The sequence below is a fragment of the Dermacentor variabilis genome, chromosome 2 (genome assembly GCF_050947875.1).
Source record: "Dermacentor variabilis isolate Ectoservices chromosome 2, ASM5094787v1, whole genome shotgun sequence".
Taxonomy (NCBI): domain Eukaryota; kingdom Metazoa; phylum Arthropoda; class Arachnida; order Ixodida; family Ixodidae; genus Dermacentor; species Dermacentor variabilis.
Window position 1 is genome coordinate 25,350,474 of NC_134569.1, and position 17,962 is coordinate 25,368,435.

The 17,962-nt window shown below is 41.9% G+C and overlaps 1 protein-coding gene across 1 annotated transcript in view; it reads right to left on the reverse strand.

The window, feature by feature from the left end:
• Positions 1-263: 263 nt before the first annotated feature.
• Positions 264-17,962, reverse strand: part of LOC142571530 (uncharacterized) — a 50,734-nt gene continuing 33,035 nt past the window's right edge. Inside the window, exons 12-17 of the mRNA XM_075679962.1 lie at positions 16,426-16,506; positions 13,091-13,226; positions 9,538-9,637; positions 8,508-8,608; positions 5,564-5,725; positions 264-2,326 (exon numbers count right to left, since the gene is read on the reverse strand). Coding sequence (XP_075536077.1) covers positions 1,098-2,326; positions 5,564-5,725; positions 8,508-8,608; positions 9,538-9,637; positions 13,091-13,226; positions 16,426-16,506 — 1,809 coding nt within the window. The 3' untranslated portion in view covers positions 264-1,097. The remainder of the gene's footprint in view (positions 2,327-5,563; positions 5,726-8,507; positions 8,609-9,537; positions 9,638-13,090; positions 13,227-16,425; positions 16,507-17,962) is intronic.

Sequence of the window (17,962 nt, forward strand, 5' to 3'; positions counted from 1 at the left end):
GTGTAGGGTCACGTAGGCACTTTTCCTCAGCACTGTGATAAACATATCAGAGTGAAACTGTTGACACTAGCAAATGCTTTGAAGCATTCAATGTAGGCTTTCAGGTTACCTGTTGCTGGACAGAACTTCAGCAGGTGTTTCATGAGCACTTAGATGGCGTCTGTACTTTCTTTTGCGTCTGGCAAGATGCCTGAATTTTCTGCACATTCAAGACTGCCGTGGATTATTTATCCATCCCTATCATCACTGTTAGAGGCCAGACGTATACCAGGCAGAAGACACATTTATTCGGCAGTGGCTTGCACACCAATATGAATACAATAAGACATACAGCCCAATCCAGCTGGGGTTTATATACATAAATAGGCGACACTGCTTATGCACTGACACTCATGACCACCTGCTAGCTAGGTACACAACACACACAAGAATAAATTATACTCACATAAAGCAAAATGTAAACAAAAAGGCTTAAATGGGAGCACTTAAGTATTAGAATGAGAGTATTCAAGAAACATTCTCATGTGACAATTTTTTGCTGCAGAAAGCAGAATGTCCTTCATATGCAAAAGCAACTTTAGCATTAAGCAAGCTGCTGAACTTAATTATCATTACCACACACTTACACTTACCTCTATTAAGTAGAATTTATTGATGTCATTGGATCTGAAACCCTTACCTATTACCTATGAGTCATGTGCCGTTGAATGCAAAGGTAATTCATCTCTCCTAAGTCTGCTGTCACTTGGGTGGTGTACCCTCTTAAATAATTCAAAGAAGATTGACATTCAACAAAATACATTGAGAACAATGTGCCACATGAAAGACAAGAGCAGATACATTGCACTTGCGCAAGTCTAACATACCACGCTGTGCAAGAGTAATGATCATGTTCACTAACGTTTTGAGATATAACATATACAAATGTGTTACTCACTTACATTCAGTCATGTCAGCCATGACAACTTGTACAGAAGTATCAGAAGACAGCAACCTACACCTGAAACATGGCGAAGCAACTCACACGCACGTTTATGCAGGTTACACACAAAACACCACATCAATTTACTATGTTATCCATCAGCCAACTGAAATGGCTATTCATTATTTGTCCGCCGACGTTTGTCACAAGGTACACGGTCAAACATCCAGTCATCATCATTCAGGCCAAGTTCATCATCATTGACAATTCCTAAAGTGTGCGTTGCGGTCACTTCCTGCATTGATGGTTTACTTTGGTTAAGAAATGACAGTGTGTTGTAGACACAACTGCTTGCACTTTCAGATGGACTTGTGGTGTTTGTTGAAGAGCTACTTATTAAAACAGTCCCGTTTGCCACAGCTTTCAAAGTGGTGCTATGTGGCGATGTCTGACATGTCTTCACCAATGCAAACCTTTTTAACTTCTCTTGCGCACTACTGAAAGAAGTAGTTGGTCCCTGTTTTGATGCTTTCTCTGATGAGGCACACTCTTTAACTTGCTCCTTCAAGCCACTGACATCACCTGAGGTCTTTTGTAGTGTGCAGTCAGTGACACTTTGCTGGGAAGGCTGAATGCGATTTTCATGGCTGGGTGTCAATTTATCACCTTCACTTGAGTGCCCTGATGACATCGCAGGATGCTCTGCCACTTTCTCTGAGGAATGTACCACTCTGTGCAAGTTATCTTCAGCATGAGAGTTGGCCCCCAAGAAAGGTCTCCTCTCATGTGCTGAGGCCTGATTTTTTGGCTTGCGAACAAAAGTTTTAAGTAGCTTTGCAATGTCAACACTTTGATGAAGATCAGATTTGGGGTAGACATCACTCGTCTTTCCAAATGGTGCACACTCCTCTGATGCTTCCTCAGCCTGATGTGCCTCCGAAGTACGCCTAGCGCTACATTCACTGTCAAGACCTTCCAACTGATCTTCATCTGCACTAACTACACTGTGCCGTGCTTTTTTTGAACTGCTTTGATGCTTTTCTTTCGCTCTTTTTGATCCTTTTCGACCACTGTGGGATTCTGCACATGCAGCCAGTCTAGATATGCCAAGATTCCGAGCCCTCTTAGTTGCTTCATCATCCTGTGACTTCAGCTGCCCTGTGTTACTCTTCTGTGATGTGTCACTGATACGACCAGCCATGTTAACACACTGATCTTGAAAATCATCATTAGAAGACAGGTTCAGTTTTGGGGCAGCACATATGTGCTCATCACAGCTCCTGTCTTGTAGTGATAATTGGGAGTGATCACTGCTCTTGTGGAATGGGTGACTCTTCCTACTGCAGTGGCTTAGTTCCTCGTCAAGGATGTCAAGAAGGCCAAGACGGGTCAGAATAACTTTTGCTGGAAGAACAAGAAAGATGCAGCAATGCAAGCACAATGTAACTTTGAAGAGAGCTTTTCAATATCATCAGACCTGTAAATATGTATACAGGGTGTCCCAGCTAACTTTAGTCAGAGTTTAAAAATATATGAATGCCATGTAGCTGGACAGAAGCAAGGTAATGTTGTTTGCCATCACTTGGAGATACTCAAATTATCTTCTTCATTCTGCCTAATTAGATAATTAGTCTTAATTATGGAACTTTTCAAATATTATGATTAGATGAAAGGTGTAAATGAGAAATTGTAGAGCGACATCAAAAACTCCCAATACAGCTTTCTGTTGCTCAATACAGGCTATATAAAATTGTTTAGCCAAGCTTGAAAGAAGCCTACAAATGTCCGCAAAATTGCCGCGCGACTGGCCACTCGAGGCACTTTGTGTGTATTCGCAGGCTTCTTTCACGTTTGGAAAAACACTTTTATGAAGCATGTATTGTGCAACAGAAAGCTGTATCGGGAGTTTTTCATGTTACTCTACAATTTTCGGATCGATCCTTTTCATGTAATTATAATATTCGAGAAAATGATTAATTAATTTGGATTAGTTATGTTTTTAGGTAGAATGAAAAAAAAATTATAGCCCCTCCCCTACCAGGAACAGGGGTGCATGCGAAGCTTGTGCAACCCTAGGGGAGCAGCCGGTTAGTTTTTTTGAGCATTTGAGACACATTATGCCGCTACTGTGAAGAGGGGTGCAAGTGAAGCTCGGGATCTGCAGCTCTTCGTTGTCATAACACCTCAGCTTCACGCTCCCTCACGGCGAGGTCGGCACATCGATGATGAGCCCTTTTTCGAGCGAGTTCCTGGCGGCGTTCATCCAACGCTGCATGTTCTTCAGCCGAATGCACGACGCATGGCCCGCTCCCGTTCTTTCAACACAGCCTGCTCTTCGGCAGAACAAACCAAACGCGGCGGCCTCCCCATCTGACTGCCGGGCCTGTACTGGCGGGAAACTGCAGGCGTGAGATGGAGCGAACACGCTATCACACCCTTTCCCTCCTCTGGAGAGAGGGGACGGGATGCCTGTGATTGGCTCGCGCCTTGCGCTGTGTATACTTCCTCATGCATATAAAACCCCGCTTTGAAGGCCGTATATGATGAACCGACAGTGGCTTAATCGGTTAGTGTGGTGGTCTTGCAACCCGGGGAGGTTGGTGGTTGGTTCAAATCTGCAGCCCGACAAGCAATTTTTATTTTTGTGCAGCTTGAGTTTTTTCGTACGGCATTACTGATGCCAACACGAGGGAGGCAATACAAGCTTTTCTTGAAAAATAATTTGAGTATCTCCAAGCAACGACAAACAACATTACCTTGGTTCTATCTAGCTACGTGGCGTTCACATATTTTTTAACTCTGGCTGAAGTTAGCTAGGACACGCTGTATATACATACTAATATATACAGGGTGTCCAAACTATCATGCACCATGATACAAAAATATGCAAATGCCACGTACCTGGACAGAACCAAAGTAATGCTGTTTGCCATCACTTGGAAATATACTCAGATTATTTTTTTTGCATTCTATCTGATTCATAATTAGTCCTAATAATTTAACCAACTTCTCAAATATTATAGTTAGATGAAAAGTGTCAATGAGAAAATTGTATAGCAACATGAAAAACGCCCACTACAGCTTTCTTTTGCTCAATACGTGCTACATAAAAGTATTTTCCCGAGTGTGAAAGAAAACCATAAAAATTTAGGATGCTTAAGCTTCGCCTTTAAGAGTAGAACGCGATAGATTTCGAAGATCCCCGACTGCTTGTTACGGTTCCCGGCAACCGCAGCTTTGGTGCGGAGGTGAGCGCGATGGTGGTGTTACAAGGAACCGAGCAGACTACGCCGCTCGAAAAAGGGGTTTGTGTTTGAACTTCCGTATAACAGAATGATATTTTCTGCAATATTAAAATTAAACTCTGATGCTATCACGTCTCTAGATTGTGTTTAGGTTGTACTTTATGATTTCTTGATGTAGTTTACTTTGAGAAATTCAATTAGTTCAGTAATGCCTCTGCACCACACGGAGGGCCTGCATGGTTATGGTTCAGAATTTTTTCACCAAGCGACGTCCGATGCCGACAGTGGATCTTTTGCGGCACAGGGGCCCTTGACACTATCGCGTTAATACATGCAAAATTACTGTGCGTCTGGTCACTCAAAGCACTGAGTGTTTTCGCTGGCTTTTTTCATGCTCTAAAAAACACTTTTATTTAACACGTATTGGGAAACAGAAAGCTGTATTGCGAGTTTTTCATGTTGCTCTACAATATTCTGATTGACACTTTTAATCTAATTATAATATTTGAGAGGTTGATTAATCATTTAAGACTAATTATGTAATTAGGTAGAATGCAAGAAATAATCTGAGTACCTCCAAGGAACGGCAAACCACATTACCTTGGTTCTGTCCAGCTAGTGGCATTTGCATATTTTTAAATCTTGTTACGTGATAGCTGGGACATCCTGTATACCTGTATGTATATGGTGAGCAAAACGAGACGAAGGTAAAAGCTGGAGCCAACGTTTCGACAAGTGGACTTGTTGAAATGTTGGCTCCCGCTTTTACTATGTTCTCGTTTCGCAGATCATCTTGAATTTCCATCTACCACCTTCCCTGTGTTTTCCCTATATGTACATGCGTATCACACATAATATTAGCATTAGAAGTTTGCTACAGGACATGGGATCTATGAGAGGGCTACATTTTGGCTAACTGTGGGCTCGCAGCCTAATATGGATTAATGTTTTCACCCTAGAGTGAAATACCTATGTGGTTCACATATTGGTGTCCCCTTGGACAGTCTAAAGGAACAAACTGCAGGAAAATTTAGTATTCACATAGAACTTACACCTCATAAACTTTTGATGCCAACTGTACATAAGTAAAATATGAAATGATGCTAGTGAGAAAGTTTTTTTCAGAAGCCACATGCCACTTTGCAAAGCCAGCCCAAATGCCAAGTATATCTGCCTTTGAAAGAGGCCAGTGTTCAAATGTACATAAGACAGAGCACTAGAGTGTTTCTCATTATTCCCAATGCTGCTGTTGAGGTGCAATAAAGGCACAGAAACTGCGTATCTGAACATTGTCTTGGAGCATTTCACAGGCACATGGGATTTCGAATGAGTGCATTTCCAAAACTAAAAGTGGCTGCAGTAAAAAGCAAAGATGTTGCACTACAATACAGTTTACCTTGATTTCGATACTCCTTCTCTGGGTCTGTTACAAATCCAGTGTGCAATGCATCAACATTTTCCACAAGGGCTGAACTTTGCATGGACACTTCCATAAGTGCCACGGCGACCACTGCATCTTGGACACCAACTTCCTCTCGAAACATGAGCCTTGCATGACCTGTTGGCAGATCATCATCATCATCATCATCATCATCATCATCATCATCATCATCATCATCATCATCATCATCATCATCATCAGCCTGGTTACACCCACTGCAGGGCAAAGACCTCTCCCATACTTCTCCAACTACCCCAGTCATGTACTAATTGTGGCCATGTTGTCCCTGCAAACTTCTTAATCTCATCCGCCCACCTAACTTTCTGCCGCCCCCTGCTACGCTTCCCTTCCCTTGGAATCTAGTCCGTAACCCTTAATGACCACCGGTTATTTTCCCTCCTCATTACATGTCCCGCCCATGCCCATTTCTTTTTCTTGATTTCAACTAAGATATCATTAACTCGCGTTTGTTCCCTCACCCAATCTGCTCTTTTCTTATCCCTTAACGTTACACCTATCATTCTTCTTTCTATAGCTCGTTGCGTCGTCCTCAATTTAAGTAGAACCCTTTTCGTAAGGTTTCTGCCCCATACGTGAGTACTGGTAAGACACAGCTGTTATATACATTGGCAGATTATAATGTGTAATTAAATGGGAAAGGCTTGAATGCAGACATTCAGATTCAACTCAATGTTCCATTACAGGTAAAGGCACGTTTTTTATTACAGCATCTGCATTAGCTGCCTTACACTGCCCTTATTCCGCATGCTACGGGTGACATGGATGATGTTTGATCCTACGTGAGTTCATTCTCATCGCTACCGTGACAGTTACTTCACAACCTAAAACCAGAGATTAATATATTACATCATCCATAAGCTTTCATTTTAAGTCAGGCCAACATTGTCTGCCGCCCTGGCATACAATGTTGGCCTGTGAGGCTGACGATGGTTATAAGCAAAATAATTGCTGCTTGCCCTTTAACTTATAGTGAGGTTTTACTGCATATATCCAAGTTAGCCTGCAATACTCAGGAGCAGCAGACAGGGCAAGCTGTTTTCTTCTAAATTATTTTATTTTAGTAGTTTTCTATGAGCCCACACATTCGTGTATCATGAAGTATGTGCAAGTTGGCCTTAAATTTCTTTCTGCTAAGAAAGCTGCAGCTGCACCTTTCTCAGAAATATTTTAGTCAAATTTAAATATGGTTCTCAAGCTAACTAAACATTTAAATACACTTGAACAGGCAAAGCTTACACAACAGTAAGATTTCCTTGGTGACACCACAATCAGCCATTCAAGAGTAACACGTCAATCCAAAAACAAAATAAACACATCTCGACACTTTTCCATCTGTTACTTTTTCAGTCATTGGCCATTACAAAAGTGGATCTTAGCTGCACCTCTAAGCACTAGCTTGAGGAGTTTATTGATTACTGGCACTAAAGACACCCGGTGACCATACTTTAACTGCCTAACATGAGTCTAGAACTTGCACCAGGCAGAAACAGTTTGTGTGAAACCAATTATAAGTTATGATACCTAAGTAATGGTCCACAAATATTACTTCAAATGAGGCAGGGGTAGCAAGTACACTAGCTAAAAATATTTTTTTAGTTTGTTGCACTTGGAGCATGGGACAAAAATGCACTCTAGGATTTCACAGCCATTATTTGTGCATGTCATGCTTTCAATATCTAATTTGTAAACATTTCATTGGAAGACTAGAAACAGTGCACAAAGGACAGCAAAAACACAACACAGGTGCAGACTCGTAACTGAATACTTAGTGGGAAAGCATCTAGCATTGCGAGTCGCCAGCTGTGTTGTGTTTTCACTGTCCTTAGCCCTTTGTGTGCTGTTTCTAGTCTTCCAAAATGTACCAACTTGACCAGCTCTCGATTCTTCCACATGGATTGAATTGTTTCAAGATAAGCAAGTTCACTTTTAAAAGGGTAATTATATTAAAGTGAAAAGCTTTCTTTGGTTTTTTCGTCTGTTTTCGTGGTTGGTGGCTGGTGGTCAGAGGTTGACACTGTTGAAGCTTGGGCAAGTTCGTGTGATATTCTTTTTCAACAGCGCAAAGGACAAAGTCACTCGTGTTGTCCTTGTGCACTCATCTTGTCCTTGTCTGTTGCACTTTTGAAAAAGAAAGTCAGAGGTCGTTGAACAAAGGTTAATGGCAGCAGGTTGGAAAAACAACACCTACGCAAAGGGCACGCACTCCTCATGTTGCAGGGTGCATTGATTGCCGAACGCCAACAGTAATAGCTCTCTGAAGTGCGCATGATGTCCACCTATTCTACTGCTAGGGATGTGCTGGTTAACAGCTCTGTACTCCGTAGAATCATGCAATTAAGCAATAAACGTTACCTAAGTGTTTTCACTGCAACAAATATATGTCACCAAGTACACCATTCTTTTAATAAAATGAACAGTAGCTTTCTTTAAGCATTCAGCTACTCGCTTACATTGGCAATCATCGTCGATGGTTTTTGCTAAAATTTTAATTGTGGCACCATATTTATATTTATGCTCACTTAATATTTCTTACACAGTAGGGGACATGCAAAATACTGAAACATGACTTTTCTGCACTATATTACGTTGCCCTACACGATATGGCCGACCTCACTCTCATAGCACTACTGAACTAGGGGTAGGCTTGTAAACAGCAAGGATGTAGTGAGGAAAAGATGGCTGCAAGGGTAGAGGCACCAGCTTGTGTAGTCCCGCTTTATTCCCACTATATATAGAATGATGTATGCCGTTTTGTGAAGGGTCAAACAAGATGTGTGAGGAAATGTACTAGCAGAATTTCACATATTCAATAAATTTTGCACATTTCCAAACATTTCACATGTAGATGGTACAAAGAAATAGTCTGAGGGCTTCATACCCTGTGACAGTCGAACTAGACTCTCCAAAAGTCGCAGTGTTGTCCTGGCAGCATCACGTTGAGCTACACTCCTCTGACATCTGTAGTACTCCTGCAGAACTCTATAACAGCAACCAATACACCATGAATTAGCATTGGTAACAGACATATAGCACTTGAGACGGGCACGTTGCAATCATTTTCTGAAGCAAATAACTATATTCTTGCTGAATAACTGACACCACAAGAAGCTAGCTGTGCTCAGGTAAAGTAACAGCTGTTGCAGCAGTTCTCGAGCCATCGCACTTACAGTCAACTGACAAAAGCAGCTAGACTAACTACATTACACAAGGCACACAGCACTGAATCTTTTTTTAGTTAATGGGGTCCTTGCAGTTACACATAGTACTTGGCTCTTATACCTGGAACATTAACAAAAGCTAGTACTAATTCAAGGTCGACTGGCAGGATTGCATTATTTCTGCATTTGTTCAGTGCAAGAAGGTGGTTTTTAAGGAATGAAACAAAGGATAAAATAAGAAGCTTGTAAAGAAGCAGCAGTTGTGAAGCAGTAAAGTATAGGTGAGTGACAATAGCTCACATAGCATGCACATTTATTGCAAATGTTGAAGTGCTATTTGCTGCGAGTTGAGGAAATCAAAGCTACTGAATTCTTCATTTTTTCCGTAAACTTATCAACCATTGGAATTATGTTGCTTCAGTTTGACATTAATTGCATTTCAATTTGTATTTCATCTGGGCAAAACAACTGACACTCACCCACACCCACATGCTACAGTGATGTGACAAGCCTTCACATGTTTGATAGTTTGCTGATAGTTTGCTTTCAGCAAATCAAGGCCATCACAGATGGAAATGAAAATAACTGCTCTAAAAATAAGTATAAGAATATAACAACAAAGTTTAGTGCAGCAACTAAGAACCTAAGAAGGAAAGTACTTTAATTAGTACTGAGCTCTTGCTCCTAGCCACCAAGTAAGCTCAATGAAAATCTGAACTCCTCACTACCAAAAATAGAAACAAATGCTACCTTTGAGCATCTTCAGTCAACCTGGGAGTGAGAGTTTTGATCGTCAAAAAGTAGGAGCGCATTCGGCTTATGGACCAAAATCCAGTGTCCTCCCGTTCTTCTGGAAAATGCAAAGCATATGACAGTTTTGATGATCCATCTGGTAATTTTTAAGATGTGAAGCACCAAAGAGTATTGCAGCATGTTTGAAAGATAGTTCTGGACAACTTCAAGAAGTGCAGAGAAATCAAAATCAAGAGAAGGAGAAATCAATGCCATTAGATGACCTTATGGCATTGATTTTACCGGAACCTTGCATAACATGCCAGTGTTTCCTAAATTCCCCTACCTTGCAACCAAATAACAAGTCCAATCAAACCTCATTATAATGAAGTTGTATTTGGACAGGAAAGTAGCTTCACTATATCTGGTATTCATTATACCGTATTTACTCGCATATAACCCGCACCAAAAATTGAAAAAATGTGTTTAAAAAGTGGGGGTGCGGGTAATACGCGAATATTCCGGAGAAGGGGGGCTCGGCGGGTCGGCTTCACGGCAACGCGCGGCCTGCCGTGCAGAGTCCGCATCCCCATCGACATCAACGTGTGTTGCAGTGCATATTAATATTAAGCATACGCTTTGTTCAGACGTTGATGGGCCTTGAGTAAGGTGCCGTTTCTTGTACGCCCAGTTTGCACAGTTCGCCAGCCTTGTCTAGGCATCATGAGTGTGTCTCGGCGGCAATCATTCACGGCGAAGGAGAAACTCAGGATCGTCGCCGCTGCTGAACAAATCGGCAACAGAGCTGCTGCGAGAAGACTCTACCGAGTACACCACTTCCCCCAGGAATTGTTGTGCGAGTGGAAGATAACTCGTGGATGAACAGTGACCTCGTCATTGACTGGATTCAAGCAATCTGGGAAAAAAGACCAGGTGCCTTGTTGGCACGCCGTTCGATGCTGGTGCTGGATTCGTTCCGAGGCCACTGCACTGACGCGGTGAAAGCTCGCCTCGCTGACAACGGCACAGACCTTGTCGTAATACCTGGCGGCATGACTTCCATGCTCCAACCACTCGACGTGTGCATCAATAAGCCTTTCAAGGCTCACGTGAAGCGGCTATATGCCCAGTGGATGGCCGATGGCCTTTACGCCCTTACGCCGACGGGACGCGTGCGAAGGCCAGATATTGCACTGCTGTGCCAGTGGATCGTAGATGCATGGGGGATGATCCCGGCCGACATGGTACGCAGGAGTTTCAAGAAGTGTGCCATAAGCAACAGCCTAGATGGTACCGAAGATGATTACGTCTTTGAGAGCGGCGATGAAGCCTCAGACGGCAGCAGTGAGAGTGGCGACGATTGACAATTGAACGACAGCACTGACAACGTTGCGGCAGTCGTTTTCAAATATATTTGTTTTGAAAACTAAAATGGTGACTGTTTGCTCAGTTGTAACTTCCTAGTCCTCATTTTTTCAGGTAAGTGTGCGGGTTATACGCGAGGATATTTTTTTTTATTTCATGGGGTTCAAAGTTAGGGGTGCGGGTTATATGCAAGGGCGGGTTATACGCGAGTAAATACGGTAAGCATACATGCAGATATCAGCAGTAAAAAAAATTGTGATCACAGCTATGTAAAGGAAACGCAAGCAAGGTGCCTCCAATAGGCCATAAAAATGTCATCTTTAGATTTTGATGGCTTGTTGATACCTTGCCATGGTGACGTGAGGCACAGGAATGACAATAAATTACATACATGCACTCTGCACTGCTGCGGATATGCAAGCATGCAATAGGTGTTGTTACACGGGTAGGCGCATTGGCTTGCTGACTGCAGTCCAACCAAGCCATGCCATTGCTGATGTCATCAGACTTTTCTGACATGGAGGGGACCACACGTGAATACTCTGCGACTACATCGATCAGTCATGCCCATGCACATGATCTCACACTCTATTGCTAATGTCTGAGAGTGCAAACGCATTAACGGCGAGCTTCCCACGATGGCTTGTCACCAACTACTCTGCCAGCAGCGCTGCTTAAGGTTCTAACTCAAACCTGGTTATAACCAGAGCTGTTTCCATCAATCGTCAACCGGTAAACTTCCGATTTAGTGCATGGTAGACATGGCAGCAAATGGCCACTACGTTTGCAACATTGTGTGTGTGTGGTACATGTTCAAAACACTGTGTGGTGTCCGAAACGTCGGCTATTGCCATCATACATTGGTGCTAGGGGTGGGCAGCAATGCCGCAGAAGTTGTGCTGGTCCAAAAATTTAGGCGTCTACAAATCGGTTGGAGGCAGTAATTGACATTTTTGCCACCAGAAGGTATATGATTGGCCATGTGCAAATAAAGAATTGCTTCACTATAAATGATACTCTGTGTGGTCCTGCATATTCAGCTTCGCTATGACAGAAAACCCTATTAAAATAAAGCACGGTCAACCAAATTCTGGATGTACTTTTCATATCCAATAACTTGTTATATCTGTGGTCATTATATCGAAGTTTGACTGTTTTATCCTTCTCCTTGTGTCGAAATAGTGTCATCACAGCTTGAACGACACAAAAAAGTCTAGAAAGGTTTTCAAGTGCCATGAGCATGTGCCACTCTGCCAGTGGCTGTGGGACAAGGAGGTTTGAATGATGCATCTGAGTAACGCTATTCTATGGGCGAAATCATCCACACTGTGGCATCAAAATTTCTATCTCAGTCCCGCAAGTTTTATATACATTATGCCTAGCAGCATACTGATTACATGTGATTGCAAGAGCGCAAGTTGTCATGATGCTTAGCACATGCAGCTAAAAGCCATCTCTCTACTTGCAACGGGGATGGAATGAAACAAAACATGTGCACACTTAGTGGCATGCCAAATGAGTCCGAGGTGTCGCTGTAGGACAAGATAAAGGTACACCAACTTGCCCAACTGTCAGTTCCTGTTACACATTTCAGTGTGTGACTCGGGTCAGAAAAAATTTGTTTCAGGACCCCTTTAACTGCTTTCACTGTAACTAATATTATCAGGCTTAATGTTCAAGTATGATAAGCACTTCATTACTACGGAATAAAGTAGCAGCGCTAACTCAAAAAGGTAGAGGTGCCACCACTAACCATCCTGGAAACGTTTAAAACCACTTCAGCAAATCTAGCACAATGATCTCACCCCTTTCCCAATATTGAGGAGCACATGCTCCGTATGGAAATCATAAAACATACTCTACGAAGAAAAAATAAGCTGACATAGTAAAAAAAAAGTGAGGTATCAATAACAGACTACAAACTACAACACTGCCGCATACCTTCACAATTGTTAACAATTATAAAGGCTAAAAGCAACCTACCAGTAAAAAGCATATTAAGTACAGAAGTTTCCGTCATGTGTTTAGTTATTTTTATAATAAACCATGCTTTCTATAAAATTTCTTGTGAATTTATTTCACATATTTCAATCTTTCCATCAGTCTTAACAAATCTCAGTGGTCTCAAAGAGTACGAATATTATTGCGACTGGAATGTACATATATTTGATGCAGATATTGGCTTTACATAATTTTTTTTACTCACCAAGTGGGTTTTGTCCTCGAAGAATAAATTTGGAGACCAGTCGATCCCAGTCTTGATTATGAGAATCCTTCAAGACAAGAACTAAGTCAAATCGACTAAGTAAAGGACTGGCAATGCCAGTGTTCACATCCAGCTCCTGCAAAAGTATATGTTGTTAGTGTAGTGAATTTTTATCCAGTTTTGGTTTCAGTATCAAAGTTATGTAGCACCTCTATCAGCCAACCACTTTACACCCTGTGACATCTTGTCATATCATTGTACATAACCAACCATCCCCTGATCATAAACTCATTCTTTCTCCATTCTGTGATTGCGTCTGCTTGCCTCCATGTCGCCCAGCTAGTGGCGTTTTTTCTTCAGCCATTTATGCCTCCCCGCTGGCTGCCTCAGCAATTGCGACATTGGGTGCCTCCATTTTATTTTATCCATTTTCCCATGTCCCTACATTTATTTTTGTATCCTTTCTATGCTATATCCAATAGGCTTCTATTATCCAGAGGAAGCTGTTACTGGTGGGTGCAATGTGGACATTGCCTATATGAAAGGGTGCATGGTGTAGGAGACTGATGAATCTTCTATCTGGCTTTTTATTTACCCTTTTGCTATCGAGTATTCTTTGCAAGAACAATCCGAATATACCGAATGTATTTATTTGTTCAAAGAAACATATAGAAACCACGTAGCAGCTCCTTTGAGCAGTCCGCTTCCTCGCGAAGTGTAGAGAGCAATTGGCTACTTTATAAGCAGAAGATATTGTCTCTTGTCGAGAAATATGTGCTACTTGTCCACATTCGGGGCGATGTCAGTAAACCATGGTTCACCAACTCCCTTAGGAAGCTCGTAAACAAAAAGAAGCACCTTTTTCGCGCAGCTAAACTCTCGGACTGCGATTCCAAATGGGAAAAGTATTTCACATGCCTCCGCCAATACAAAAATTTGTTACGGCAATCAAAAAAGAAATTTTTTCATGTCGACCTTCTTAGTATTTTTCGTGAAAACCCACAGAAATTTTGGAAACATTTACCTACAAACCGCAGTGCTTCTCACAACATAGCTTTGTCATATCCTGATGGATCACTTGTCTCTACTGATCATCGATCCGATGTCATGAATTCTTATTTCTCTTCCGTTTTCACTCAAGAACCCGCCTTAGGTAAGAGTACCTTTCCCGACAGCAACTTTTCCTGCATGCCTTCAATTGACGTCACATCTGAAGGCATTTTGGCCCTCATCAATAATATCAAGATCTCCAGTGCTCCCGGCCCGGATAACATTCCCGCTAAAGTCGTCAAAAGCACTAAGGTGCTTACTAGTAAAATTCTGCAAATCATCTTTACGCAGTCCATAACTACCAGTACCATTCCTAATGACTGGAAGTTAAGCAAGGTTGTCCCGGTTTTCAAAAGTGGTGACAGAACTGATCCATCGAATTATCGCCCGATATCACTCACCTGCATTGCCTGCAAACTTCTTGAACGTATAATCTATTCTCATGTTGCCTCTCATCTTGAAGCTAACTCTTTCCTTTTCTGTAACCAGCATGGCTTCCAAACAGGTCACTCTTGTGAAACTCAACTCTTTGAATTCACTACTGACCTCCATTTAAACCTTGATTCTCTCTTCCAAACAGACGTAATTTATCTAGACTTTTCGAAAGCCTTTGACCGTGTACCTCACAAATGACTAATGATCAAAGTGAACAGCTTGTGTCTCCATCCTCTAATCACGTCCTGGATCCGGTGCTTCCTATTTGGCCGATCACAGTTTACAGTGATTGGACACCGTTACTCTGCAGTCACCGAAGTATTATATGGAGTACCGCAAGGTTCAGTCCTAGGACCCCTTTTGTTTTTAATTTTCATTAATGACCTCCCCTCTGGTATTTCGTCATCCATCCGGCTCTTTGCCAATGACTGCATGCTGTACCGCCGCATAAACTCATACAATGATCAGTTGCTTTTACAGCATGACCTCACTACAATTGAAAAATGGTGCACAGAGTGGCTCATGCAGCTAAACGCCAAAAAATGTAAGTTCATGCACGTATCGCGGAAACACTCTCTCTTGTCATACTCTTACTCTTTGCATTCCCTTCCTATTGAGCTGGTTCAATCATACAGGTACCTTGGTATCACCTTCACTAGCAAGCTTACATGGTCAGAACATATCCAAAATCTGGTTACTGCCACTATTCAATCCCTGGGATTCATAAGACGGTCACTATCATCATCACCCCCTGTCATCCGTCAACTAGCATATGAAACATTTATCCGTACTAAACTGGAATTCGTGTCGGCAATATGGAATCCCCATCAAGCGTACCTTGTTGAGCTACTGGAAGCCATCCAAAATCGCGCAGCCCGGTTTATTACGTCCCAGTACGACTATCGGCTAAGTGTTAGAAACATCAAATCATCCCTCCACATCCAATCATTAGCACATCGCCAAAAAATCTCGCGCTTATGCCTCTTTCAAAAGCTCTATTATAATTTCCAGCATTTGCGTGTGACACTTCTCTTGCCACCCAACCGTACTTCACGCCGTCTCTCAAACAACCTCAGTATTCAACGTCTTCATGGCTCTACTAAATCCTTCAACAGCTCTTTCTTGCCAGTAGCTATTGTAGAATGGAATAGTTTACCGGACCGCGTAGTAATTGAACGTAACCCTACCAAGTTTCAAAACATACTAACAAACTTTCTGAGTACTGATGCTTAATGGATTTTACTTTTTACTACATCACACTTTCTTGAGTGCATTGGTTATTACTTTTTGTGTTTGACATTCATTTGATTGCGCCTTCTTTGCCCTTCTGAATGTTTATTATTATTGTTTCTTACTTTAGTCATGAATGTTTGTATGTTTCTTTTTCTTATGTATGCTTCCCCCTTATGTAATACCCCAACAGGGGCCTTTAAGGGTCAATAAATTATGATGATGATGATGATGATGAGACAGCCAGAAATACATACTATTGAATATCTTTGTTTCAGAACAGGGTTTTAAAAGATACACATTGAAAAAACTAAACTGAGAGTTTGTTTAACTTTAGTACTAATAATTTTGCTGCAGGGCTTCAAAACTATGAGGTTAGCTGAGAAAAGTGTACTCTTTGCATTAAAATAGAGCGGTACTATCACTCTGATGAACACCTATATAACTTATGTGCAAACTTACAGAACGTGGTGAAGTCAAACCTGTGTGTGTAGGTTTTCGTATAGATGAGCTCAACTTGTTCTCAGTGGGAATGGTACAAATTTTGACAACTAGCCTGGCTCGTCCTTGGTATGAATGCCCTTCTGTCACATACAAGCTAGTGAATTCAGCTTTCTTACCCCATCTGCTGAGCACGAGCCCTTTGGATTTGTGGCTGCCAGCACAGAACATCTCGTACTCAGCTTGGTCACCAAGCCTGCCTGTAACATAAAAGGTTGAGGCAGTACGAGATGCGACCACGAAAGAAAGAAAGAGAGAAGAACGTGTGAGCAAGAAAAAAAAATGAATGACCGCTTAAAACATGAGTGCTGGATCGTCAATGGTAACTGAAGCTAGACATGCATGCACATTTTGGCCAATGGATTGGCTTGGCTGACCTGCAGCTGGCAAGCCAACATGCTGATCCCCTATGATCATGTATATTGCACAGCTGCATACTGACAACGGTTAAAAGCGCATTTGTATCTTAGCACTGTTCATGTGCCATGTATCAACATGATGAGCAAAACGAGAACAAGGTGAAAGCAGGAGCCAACGTTTCGACAAGTGGACTTGTCTTCTTGGAGGCGACATATGCTTTCCTCGCCACGGTTTATATAGGTGGGGTTTTTCTAAAGGGGAGAGGTCGTAAGGCGGGTGCTTGCAGCAACGAGTGAAGGTGTGTTAGCGGTGAGGGTAATGAACTGAGAATAAAGGAGTGCTGTGCACAAGGCCAGGGACACGGCCGCCTGTCAATCATGTGTCAACGCTCGTGTGTCAGCCGGCATGTCAATGGCATGCACAGCAGCCCTCTATTATGGTCGTGGGCTATAGTGTCTCTGAAAGAGATAATAGGAGTGGCAGAAACCGGTGCCTGTGAAAAAAATAAATAAATAGAAGAAAAATACTAAAATGATATATAAAAGGAAAAACATGGAAAGGAGAAGAAAAAAAAGGAGAAAATAAACACTAAGAAACCAAACTAAGTGTTGTTATAGCTTGAAATTTAGCATAGCGAATAGACTCTAAAGCTCCCTTTGAAACGTTTATGCCTATTGGTTGCAATGTCTTGAACTTATGGATGAGGTATGATTCTCTGTATTTTCTTTCTGGTTCAAAATGGAAATTTGACTGTAAGATGTAGAGTTTAAGTTCATCAAAGTTATGACCTGGTTGGTTGAAATGCTCGGTGATGGCTTTGGGAAGCTTTTTATCTGTGTCCGCGCAATGTCAGTTTAATCTGACGTTCACTGATTGCCCCGTTTCACTGATATATTGTTTCTTACAGAAGGAACATTCAAGCAAATAAATCACATCCGAACTTGTACAAGTGAAGCTAGATTTGAATTCATGTGTATAACTATTTGCAGTGCTCTTAATTTTAATGTCACTTTGAAGGTGCCTGTAGGTTTTGCAGCTGGGGCAACAACATGCTTTAATTATGGGGGAATGCAAGACGCCATGGCAAGCCACTAACAATCCATCAAAATCAACAGGAGGCTCTCTGCTGGCCTATCAGAGGCATTACATTTGCACTTCTCTCACAGAGACCCAATAGCAAAACTTTTTCTCACTAATACCAGCATGTATGCTTATAGTAAAGTTAAACTTTACAAGTAGAGGAATGAGGAACTGCTTAACTTGCAGGTCTAGCCACTGAAAACTGGCTATGTTCAC